Raw genomic sequence first — 12,497 nt, 5'->3', positions numbered from 1 at the left:
CAGGCCCCGATCACACAAAATCTTTTTCACTCCATCTTTCCACCTCCAATTTGGTCTTCCTCTTCTCCTCGTTCCCTCCACCTCCGACACATATATCCTCTTGGTCAATCTTTCCTCACTCATTCTCTCCATGTGCCCAAACCATTTCAAAACACCCTCTTCTGCTCTCTCAACCACGCTCTTTTTATTTCCACGCATCTCTCTTACCCTTACGTTACTTACTCGATCAAACCACCTCACACCACACATTATCCTCAAACATCTCATTTCCAGCACATCCATCTTCCTGTGCACAACTCTATCCATAGCCCATACCTCGCAACCATACAACATTGTTGGAACCACCATTCCTTCAAACATACCCATTTTTGCTTTCCGAGATAATGTTCTCTACTGCCACACATTCTTCAAGGCTCCCAGGATTTTCGCCCCCTCCCCCACCCTATGATCCACTTCCGCTTCCATGGTTCCATCCGCTGCCAGATCCACTCCCAGGTATCTAAAACACTTTACTTCCTCCAGTTTTTCTCCATTCAAACTTACCTCCCAATTGACTTGACCCTCAACCCTACTGTACCTAATTACCTTGCTGTTATTCACATTTACTCTTAACTTTCTTCTTTCACACACTTTACCAAACTCAGTCACCAGCTTCTGCAGTTTCTCACATGAATCAGCCACCAGCGCTGTATCATCAGCGAACAACAACAACTGACTCACTTCCCAAGCTCTCTCATCCACATCAGACTTCATACTTGCCCCTCTTTCCAAAACTCTTGCATTCACCTCCCTAACAACCCCATCCATAAAACAAATTAAACAACCATGGAGACATCACACACCCCTGCCGCAAATCTACATTCACTGAGAACCAATCACTTTCCTCTCTTCCTACACGTACACATGCCTTACATCCTCGATAAAAACTTTTCACTGCTTTTAACAACTTGCCTCCCACACCATATATTCTTAATACCTTCCACAGAGCATCTCTATCAACTCTATCATATGCCTTCTCCAGATCCATAAATGCTACATACAAATCCATTTGCTTTTCTAAGTATTTCTCACATACATTCTTCAAAGCAAACACCTGATCCACACATCCTCTACCACTTCTGAAACCACACTGCTCTTCCCCAATATATATATATATATATATATATATATATATATATATATATATATATATATGTGTGTGTGTGTGTGTGTGTGGATCATGTGTTTGCTTTGAAGAATGTATGTGATAAATACTTGCAAGTTTTGGAAAGAGGGGCAAGTATGCAGTCTGTTGTAAATGAGAGAGAGCTTGGGAAGTGAGTCAGTTGTTCGCTGATGATACAGCGCTGGTGGCTGATTCAGTTGAGAAACTGCAGAAGCTGATGACTGAGTTTGGTAAAGTGTGTGAAAGAAGAAAGCTGAGAGTAAATGTGAATAAGAGCAAGGTTATTAGGTACAGTAGGGTTGAGGGACAAGTCAATTGGGAGGTAAGTTTGAATAGAGAAAAACTGGAGGAAGTGAAGTGTTTTAGATATCTGGGTGTGGATTTGGCAGCAGATGGAACCATGGAAGCAGAAGTGAATCATAGGGTAGGGGAGGGGGCGAAAGTTCTGGGAGCATTGAAAAATGTGTGGAAGTCGAGAACGTTATCTTGGAAAGCAAAAATGGGTATGTTTGAAGGAATACTGGTTCCTACAATGTTATATGGTTGTGAGGCGTGGGCTATAGATAAAGCTGTGCGGGGGAGGGTGGATGTGCTGGAAATGAGATGATTGAGGACAATATGTGGTGTGAGGTGGTTTGATAAAGTAAGTAATGAAAGGGTAAGAGAGATGTGTGGTAATGGAAAGAGTGTGGTTGAGAGAGCAGAGGAAGGTGTTTTGAAATGGTTTGGTCACATGGAGAGAATGAGTGTGGAAAGATTGACAGAGAGGATATATGTGTCAGAGGTGGAGGGAATGAGAAGTGGAGACCAAACTGGAGGTGGAAAGATGGAGTGAAAAAGATTTTGAGTGATAGGGGCGTGAACATGCAGGAGGGTGAAAGGCGTGCAAGGAATAGAGTGAATTGGAACAATGTGGTATACCGGGGTCAACGTGCTGTCAGTGGATTGAACCAGGGCATGTGAAGCATCTAGGGTAAACCATGGAAAGTTCTGTGGGGCCTGGATGTGGAAAGGGAGCTGTGGTTTTGGTGCATTATATGTGACAGCTAGAGACTGAGTGTGAACGAATGTGGCCTTTGTTGTCTTTTCTTACTGCTACCTCGTGCACATGCGGAAGGAGGGGGTTATCATTTCATGTGTGGCAGCTTGGCGACGGGAATGACTAAGGGCAGACAGTATGAATTATGTACATGTGTCTATATGTATATGTCTGAGTGTGTATATATATGTATACTTTGAGATGTATAGGTATGTATACGTGCGTGTGTGGACGTGTATGTATATACATGTGTATGTGGGTGGGTTGGGCCCTTTCGTCTGTTTCCTTGCACTACCTTGCAGATGCGGGAGACAGTGATTAAGTATAACAATAAAAATAATTCATCAACCAACCCCAGTATAGGATGAACAGCTTGGTTGACTGTGGACTGACTGTTTGCAACCAGGATTCAAACTTATGTGTTCGACCTCTGACAGCCAATGAATTTATCACATTCAGCAGTGCTAACTACTACACCAAGCAGGTTTATCACCAACTAATTCTGATACTGACCACACATATAAAGGAAATGAGAAAAAGAGAAGGATGCTGAATTACACATATTAGCTTTAAAATTAAATAAAAGAGGTAGCTTTCAATATATTAATATGATTCCAAATACTCATCAGTTATGCAAACAAACTGGGTTATCTAAGCATTAGTCCATAGCAATGATGATGAAAATACTTTATAAACACTTTCAAAATATACAAATCCTAACCTCAGTAAAATCTACCCACACAATTTGTTTTTGCACATCTTTCACCTTCCTGCATGTTCAGGCCCAGAGAACTCTAAATCTTTTTCCATTTCATCTTTCCCACTCAAATTTGGTCTCCTCCTTGTTCCCTCCACCTCTGACATTATCCTCTTTGTCAACCTCTTCTCACTCATTCTCTCCATAAGTCCAAACCATTTCAACACACCCTCTTCAACTCACTCACCACACTCTTTTTATGACAAAACCTCTCTTTTACCCCTTTATTACTTACTTTATCGAACCACCTCACACATATTTTCCTCAAACATTTCATTTCCAACACATCCACTCTCCTTAGCACATGCCCATGTATAGCCAGCCCATGCTTTGCATCCATAAAAACATTGTTGGAACTTTACTTCCTCCAATTTCTCTCCATTTAAACTCACACCCCGGCTAAGTTTTCCCTCTACTGTGCTAAACCTAATATTCTTGCTTTTATTAATATTTACTCTCAATTTCCCCTTTCATGCACTCTTCCAAAGTCATTTGTTAACTCATGCAGTTTCTCACTTAAATCTTTAACCACTGCTGTGTCATCAGCAAACAACAACTGACACTTCCCACGCCCCATCATCCCCAACAGACTGCATGTTCACCTTTCTCTCTGAGACTCTTGCATTTACCTCCATCACCACTTAATTCATAAATAAATTGAGCAACCAGGATGAAATTACACATCCTTGCTGCAAGCCAACCTCCACCAGGAATGGTTCACTCTCCTTTCTTCCTGCTTGTAGACATCCCTTACACCCAGTAAAAACTTCTTATTGCCTTTAGCAGCTTTCCTCTCACACCAAATATTCTTATAACCTTCCACAAGGCATTTCTGTCAACCCTATCATGTGCTTTCTCCAGAAACATAAATGCCACCTACAAATCCTTCTGTTTCTTATAAGTACTTTTCACCCTCGTTCTTTAAGGCAAACACCTGATCTGCACATCCTTTATCTCCTCTGAAACCATACTGTTTCTTTCCAGTCTGTTCTGTGTATGCTTTCACCCTCATAATCACTACTCTCCCATACAACCAACCAGGTATACTTGACAAACATACCTTTGTTGTTTGAAGATTCAACTTTATCCCCCTTGCCTTTATACAAAGGAAATGTACAAGAATTCTGCAAGTCCTCAGGTACCTCACCAGTCTGTTCTTTATGTGCTTTCACCCTCGTAATCACTACTCTCCCATACAACCAACCAGGTATTCTTGACTAACATACCTCTGTTGTTTACAGATTCAACTTTATCCCCCTTGCCTTTACACAAAGGAAATGTACATGAATTCTGCCAATCCTCAGGTACCTCACCATGATCCATACATGCATTGACAATCCTATCTAACTAATCACCAACACAGTCACCCCATTTCTTTTGACATTCAACTGCAACACCATCCACTCCAGCCTTCCTACTATTTTTCATCATACATAAGGCTTTCATCACCTCTCCTTTCTTTGCCAAAACACTTTCCTTGATACTCTCACTTCACATGCCACCCCAACCCAAATGCTCTATGTCTGCCACCCTATATACATCAAGCACTTTCAACAGTCTTTCAGAATACTCACTCCATGTCTTCCTCACTTCATTACTACCAGTTACCAGTTCCCCATTTGCACCTTCATTAACGTTCCAATTTGTTCTCTTCGCTTATCACATACTGTTGGCCTTTTTCCAAAAAGTTATTTGGAACAAAAAATTTACCTAAAGAAGCCCTTAAAAAGCAAAGGACATTTCACCCTTCCCAAAACACTTATGCCAATCAAAGTAATTGGCTAAGCATCAAAAGAGTGTTTGCATCATGACAAAATACTGGGCTGTAGCCAATTCTTCATTTACATAATCTTTTCTACATTTTCAATTTGGCTCAAAATGCATAGGATACATTCAGTAATTTCTTCCAACCAAACTCAAAATTGCATACTCTCCATAACCAATACATTAAGAAGTCTTTCTGGGTGTCCAGGTTAAAGGGTAAAAAAACAGTCACTCCAGGATATGTAATATTTATCAGAGCGGGTGCATCACTAATGTGCAGCTACTATATTAGAAAACATTGCCCCCTGGAGGATGCTTGTAAGCTGAAATTTGACAGACCAGTTATATCCCTGTCAGTCCTTCCAGCATCTTTCTGTCTCAGTCAAAATTGCATGTATCACTATGTGTAGATCTCTTGAATATTTTAGATGAAATTATTCTAAATTTAGAGAGCTTCTTATGCAATTTACAGTGTTAATAAATTTAGGAGTGCAGCGTATATTTCTTGCTTGATGGGGATGCATTGCATCATCATCCGTTTTAATTATGGATGAACACTGTAAAAACAAGAAATCCCTAGCTCCTGGTTTGTGTACAGCACTGTATTTGATGCTTATTTACTAATGCACCAATAACACAGTATTTATTGTTTGTAGGATAACAAGTACTTATGAATCAAAATACAAGTGTACAGGGACGGCAGGTTTGTAAAGCAATAAGTGCGTACTTATAAGTCAAAATAAAATGCAAGTGTATAGGGCAGTGGCATGACGCAGCTGCACCTGGCCTGGCAGACAAAAGACAGATGTCTTGGTATGGTAAGGCATGGTATGGGTGAATGGTTTTACCACAGAGCTGATCCTAGAGACAACAGAAGTACCTGATATAAGTAAGCATAAATAGTATTAGAAGTTTAATAGGTTTCAGGTTTTCACTTATTCATATAACTTTCTGATGAGCTGCAAGTACTTCAAATGATTGTCTTTATCAAATTTTCCTTATTTATAGACCAATGGAATAGCTAACATTGTTCCTTTCTGTAGTCTTCCTCTGAGAGCTACTCTTTGTTTGGGCCCAGAACTAAAATATAATCCCTAACAATGCAGTGTTGTATCATTGGAGTATAATCTCAGCGCAAAACTTCTCACTCCAAAGACGTCCATCTTTTCCCTGCTACTAACTTCAGTGCAGCCTTGATAGCTGCAGGAACCCCTGGAGAAGGGATCCTCAGGTTATTTACTAAAACTGCAAGTGTGATAGCCAGAGCTGTTTTTATAACCTTTACTGTTCAAATCAATATTATTGCCCTCTACAGATACAAAATACAATGTTTTATATACTAACGGAATCATCAGAAACTCTAATTTTCTGCAGTAAGTGAATAAAAGACAAATTGATATTTACAAAAATTTCATGAAACAAAGAACACCAAACATAAAAATATTTTTGTCAAATGAGAAACTTGACACAAAGTAAGCTTATTTTACCATCTGTATCATATCTGGATCTATTTATCACACTGTAATGAATTATATTTGGATGTTGTGAGTTAGTGCACAGATACTGAATTATGATTGACTACATCTCACTGACTTTACATATGGTTCATAAGAATATATTGTTTCTTACCCCATTAGAATTTTCAGTCTTTAACTTATCATGAAACATTACATGAAATTAATTTCACTGGAAATAAAATTGTAGGATTAGATATCACAAGTGAGCATGAAATCCATTTCCATACATCACATGGGATGACTGGATATTTAAGACTTGATTTTTTTTTTTTTTTCATGACAAGCACAATCTGGATAACCACAACTAGATAGTCTTGGTAGAAGAGGTTAGTAAAATAATATCTGGGTAATATGATTGTCTATTAGTCAAAGTAAAATACTACATAGTTGAGATACTTTTTACAGAGGTAGCATCTTCTGTTTTGCTGGAAGACTTACTCATTCGCAGTGTACTGGAGTGCAATATTACATCACACAATTAGAGGACTGACTCACTCAGAGCAAAATGTCTGCATCTCCACAGAAATATACCATCACCCTCCTACCCCTGGACACATGAATCCAACCTGCACCCTCCCATAACTCTGAACGACTATTACATACGAAAAATATTCTATATTTACACCCCACTCTAGGAACATCAACACAAAGGCCATAAACAAACTAAATATCCTCGGAAAACTTACTGTCACTAGTTCTGCACAAGGGAAGGAATTTCTCATCATCCTATATGTACAGTTTATCCACTCCACCCTAAGCCTCCGCTGCCTGGCCATCCACCCTGTCAAACATACATAAACTGCACACAACACAAAATAAAGCTCTAAGATCAATCATTGGCCAACTATCAACCACAAACACTCAAAATATGTACAATGAAACAAAAATACTTCCAATTCCAACTCATTTCAGTATGCTTGGCACCCAGTTTTTGCAACAGGACTAAACCTCTATCACCCATGCCACTAAATAACCCAAAACAAAACAAAAAACTTGCCACTGCTTCACTACCCACACACAGAACAAAGACAAAACACACTACATTCTTAAGTTAGTCTTTACTATAGCTTGGGGTTGAAATTTTCATTGTAGGAACATACCTCCAATCACAAAATGGATGTTTATTGGAAATTAGTTTCATTTACCACAGTTCCACTTGACTGTCAACATTTCAGAAATGTATTTATTCTTTTATGGGAAATGATATGTATTTTTTCTTTCATAGGGTGATGTGTAGTTTTCTCAAGACTCCTTTAGATTACCCTAGATATGGAAGGAGGATACATGATTTATTATATCACAATCACACTTAAAAGCATGCAAAGTAACATAACTGTAATGCATCCTGAAGAAAATCTAAATTAATTTGCTTAAAAATGCAAGTGTAATCATTTGCTAAGCCTTGCCCACCCAACTAAATTTCTAATGAGTTTTCAAGTGCCCACTCTTTCAGAAGTTTTCATTAGTTGAAGAGTTTAACCTCATTTTGGTTCAGGCCACATAGAATTGTTAATCAAAATGCTATCTCCATGAGTTAGCTTAAAATTTCATGTTCTCATACACTGGATATCTTGGTAATAGGAAAAGTGAAATAATGAGATACAGTTCGGGTAAAACTCTGAACTGTGCTGGTCTCTTACTGTTATTAGTCACAATCAAAACATTAGATGCACCATGTTTGGTTTTCTTAGTGAATGATGTATCGTGATATTTTTCTCATGTTCTCTGAATGTTAATGTATGAACTTATGTTTTCATCTTACATGAATGGCACTAGCAGTGGCCTTGAGGAATCACAGAGTTTGAATTTCTTTTCATGGTATGGATGTTTTTAATTTTCCAAGAATGACAAAAACAGTGGACTTGGGAATCAAAGTGTATCAATCATTTCTTTCCCAAATCAGCGTGATTACATGTTCTTAATTATCCAACATTGTCAGTAACACAGGCTCTGGGGATACACTCATTATTGATACAATAATTCATTACATGCATTAAAAAGGATGTAATTTATGCATTGGCTATATCTTTTGTCATCTATGTCACACATTATATGTCATACTCTGGGGTCTGATGGTACTACTGTAACAGCAGACATGCATATTCTAAACTTTAGTAGTCAATTTGTATGCATTACATATCCAATTCTGGACTCTGTTACCCCTGTAGAAGTGCCAAAGACACCTATATAGGTTGTTTTTATTTCAAATGTATTACTATATTACTATATTAGTTTTTGAAGAATGACTCTCTTTTGAAAATTCAAGAAATATTAAATGGGACCAAGCACTGCAATTTAAATGTGTACTTTCTGAATGAGGTTTTACAGACTGAGCTTCTTTTACTTGAGATTATGAGATGCATGACCAGTACTGTTTAAAGAATCTCCACTTACTGGAGAATAACCATAATCACACATCATTGTTCTTTCTTGTTATAGGCTCATGGATAGAGGTCCTCTCTGAGGCATAGCCTTTAATGAAACATTAAAAAAAGTTAAAGGTAGAAAAGTAATAAGAAGAGGAAAATAATCAGAGTTTTTAAGAAAGTGGGTGAGACAGGTCATAAATATTAGGTAAGATATAAGGTAAGAGTTCCAAAGTTTAGCAGTGTGAGGAAAGAAACAGACATCACATCTCACCCTTGAGTTGCCAATGGCCACACTGTAATTGTGTGACACAGTGGCTTGCTGAGAATCTTGTGGTCTTGCTTATGGCGGGAGCACACAAGCATCCAGTTCTCTGGAGCAGAAACCAAAGTAATATCAGTAGAAGGGAGCAAGAGAACCAGTATTGAAGCACAAGGCAAATGCGTCAAGTTTTGATGACAGATAAGTTTTGATGACAGATTGGAATAGTAATAAAGTGGACTGCTTCAGATTAAATTCTATCTGTGTACAGCTGGAATCTCTCCAGATGTGAGAGCAGTCCTTAATACAAGGACAAATCAGTCCTTTCAATTACTGGATTAAACATTCAAAAGAGAAGCATTTTCAACATCTGAACAGGATTCCCGTGCAGAAAGTGTGTAATGCTGGGTTTCAAAGATATTTTAGATGCTAAAGTGATATCAACTATCTTTATTAAGTCAGGAAGAAATAAGGCTTTAGAGGCATTAACCACTTCATTACACCACTCAAAAAATTCCTTAGAACCTCGAAATGGCAAGTTTCTGAAAAATTTAGTTTTTTTATTTATTTTCTTGCCTTTTGAAACATCAGGTCTCCCCAATCCTAAAAATAGGTAATATCACAGGAAACATGTACTTATGACCCTTCCTGCATACCAATAATAGCACAATAAGGGATGTCATTACAACTTAACATCACATCATAAACATATAAGTTGCTTCCATCATTATTTTTCTAGTCAGTAAAGAACATACTTCTCTGAACCCTATAAATATTCACATCCGTTGTCATGAGCTTTTATGCTCTCATACACTAGCATTGAATTATACTTTCCATTCATGATCATTCTTCTTTCTTTAATGCAAAGTAAGTATTTCTGAACTCAAAAAAGTATATAATTTGCTATTTACTGTACCTCTTACAGCTAACTTATGAAGGCTGTATCACTATCAGTCATTGCTCTTATTTGTTAAGGTACCTCGAACTCGCATTCTCTTTCTCTTCCTCAAACACACAAGCACATTACCCTCACTTCCCCTACTCTCTTTCTCTCTCACACAATCACAAAAAGAGACTCTCTTTCTCTCTCTTATACACACACATGAATATATATAAGTACAAATAAGGCATATAAAACTCAAGCTACAAATTTATTTTGTATTCCTTACTTTGAACATGTACTTAGTTCAACCTCATCACTACTCATTTTATTTTCCTGTTTCTTTTTCCTTTTCTGCAGGAATATTACGGTCATTGTCACCCTCCTCTATGTAAGAGAGAGCTTCATCAATGTCTATTTACTCAATAAGGTCAATGCAGAAGTCTGAGTTGGTGTTTGCACCTCTTTCTACTGCCTCCAGATATCGCACATCAACTTTCCTCTTTGCCACTGCAATGGAAACTGAACATTCTCTTTATGGTACAAAATATGAACTCAACCAACAGAAACAATATATAGACTGCCATACAGTACTCTCCAGTCACAGACCACCCTCAAACCAATATGCACAAATCAAAAATCTTTTGGGATGCATTAGTCCCAGCAGAAGTGATTATTTTTTGTGATTATCATCTATGTGTTCCGGGGAGAGAATTTTATGCTTGTGTAGCCCCACCTCTTAACCTTGTATATATCTGCCATGACTTCCCCTCAGAGTATATAAGCACTTACACACACACACACACTAGCCTATGCCAGGTACCCAATTAATCAACTAGCCCCTAAGTGAGGTATAACAGCTGGGTGGGCTGTGGACTGGCTCTAGAATTTGAACCTATGCAAGTCTGATCCCAGGCAGCCCATGACAGTCACTGACGGTCAGTAATGCCAACAACTACACCAAAGAAGTATGCTACAAGATGGAGCAGTGTACAGCAGGAAGCATTTAGGGATGTGTCCCATCCATAACGAGAGGGTTAGACCTATGTTGTGTCAGCCTTAATGGGAATCCTGTCCAAATCAAAGTGTACAGGGGCATGTTGTTATAAGAGACAGAGATTGGGCAAAGGAGGCTAGAGTGGATTTGGAAGAATTGGTGTACTTTTATAGCATGGTAGTGCCTTTAGTTATCTGCTGTAGAAAGGGAATTGTTGATAAGAAAAGGAGAAAAAGAATAGGGCACAAAACAGAACCTTGATGGACTCTGCTGTTGATAATGAAAAGTGTAGGGACTGATCCACTATCAATTACCGAGACAGAGTAACCAAAGGAGGTAATAAAACGAGGGATTAAAGCCAAAAAGGGTAGCTCAGAAATCAAACCCCAATGCCATAAGTTATAAATTTTTAGCATGTCAAGGGCTACAACAGAGTATTATTGAAAGTCTGAAAGAGAGGATGACAAAACTTAGTAAGATATAAAAGGATATCCTTTGTGGATTTTAACTTGTGACAGCTATACTAATGATCCGAAAAAAGATTAAGAAATTTAAAATGTGTAAGGACACTGAAGTTGAGTGAATTATAGTCTTAGGAAACAGTACAAGTTAGACCAATACGGTGATAACTGGAAGGGTTAAAACAATTGCCCTTCTTTGGGCTAAGCTGTACCAATGCAAGTTTTCAAGATGAAGGAAAAGTCTGGGTATAAAGCAGATGTAGAAAAGATGAGAAAACATGGGTACAAGTTTAGAAGCACATTCCCTAAGAAGTCCTTCTTGGATCACAAGAATAGATCATATGGAGAGGTATATGATTAGTAAAAGGTGCAACAGGAGGTAAGGGAACTTTAGTCATTGTGGAATTGGAGGAAAAAAAGGAGTCATAAAAATTTGCTTTAATCACTGGAAAAGACAGCAATAGTCACTAGAACAGTAAAGTTAAGGGAAGCTAAGATGACAAAAGTTGTTTGAAATCATTTTGACTAAAGACCAGAAAGACTTACTAAAAAGAGAAAGCAAAGGTATGATTTACCCCATAAATAAGTGTTTGCAATGATTTTAGAAGCTGTTGGAAGCTCTTTATAGGAAAATGTTTCTCCAGTTCCAATTTGCCACATCTCATGTGTGAATGGCCTTGGAACAGGAATAGTCGATCATGGATGAGAAGAAAAGATAGTCTTACAGAAAGAGGGGATTTATCCTGCCATTCCCAGTAACAGTGACCTCTATTATACTCAGCAGAGATAAAAGCATCATGTGAGGAGAGGCAGTAACCTTCCCCACAGAATGTAAAAAAAAAAATAATTTCCACACCTTTTTCACAGTGACAGTCCAAATATCCACTGTGATGACAATCTTTTTTTTTTTCTTTTTGTATACTTGATCACCGTTTACTGCATCTGTGAGGCAGCACTAAGAACAGACAGAAAAGTCACATCCACTCATATCATTCTCTAGCTGTCATGTGTAATGCACCAAAACCACAGCTCCCAATCCGCAACCAGGCCCCACAAACCTTTCCAAGGTTTATCCCGGACACTTCACATGCCCCACTTCAGTCCACTGATGGCATGTCAACTTGAGTATACCACATTGTTCCAATTCACTCTATCCAGTGCATGCCTTTCACCCTCCTGCATGTTCAGGCCTCAATTGCTCAAAATCTTTTTCATTCCAATCTTCCATCTCTAATTTGGCCTCCCAGTTCTCCATATTCCATCCACTTCTGATGCATATATCCTCTTTG

At 38.3% G+C, this 12,497-nt stretch overlaps 1 protein-coding gene across 2 annotated transcripts in view; it reads right to left on the bottom strand.

The window, feature by feature from the left end:
- Positions 1 to 12,497, bottom strand: part of LOC139746078 (cysteine-rich hydrophobic domain-containing protein 2) — a 47,061-nt gene that overhangs the window by 22,899 nt on the left and 11,665 nt on the right. Inside the window, exon 3 of one of the 2 annotated variants that reach the window (XM_071656923.1) lies at positions 5,977 to 8,982. The exons of the other annotated variant lie outside the window; for it this stretch is intronic. Coding sequence (XP_071513024.1) covers positions 8,872 to 8,982 — 111 coding nt within the window. The 3' untranslated portion in view covers positions 5,977 to 8,871. Of the gene's footprint in view, positions 1 to 5,976; positions 8,983 to 12,497 lie in introns of those variants that run through there. 2 annotated transcript variants of the gene reach the window in all.

This window comes from Panulirus ornatus, chromosome 4 (genome assembly GCF_036320965.1).
Source record: "Panulirus ornatus isolate Po-2019 chromosome 4, ASM3632096v1, whole genome shotgun sequence".
Taxonomy (NCBI): domain Eukaryota; kingdom Metazoa; phylum Arthropoda; class Malacostraca; order Decapoda; family Palinuridae; genus Panulirus; species Panulirus ornatus.
This window is presented reverse-complemented; position numbering and strand designations above follow the sequence as displayed.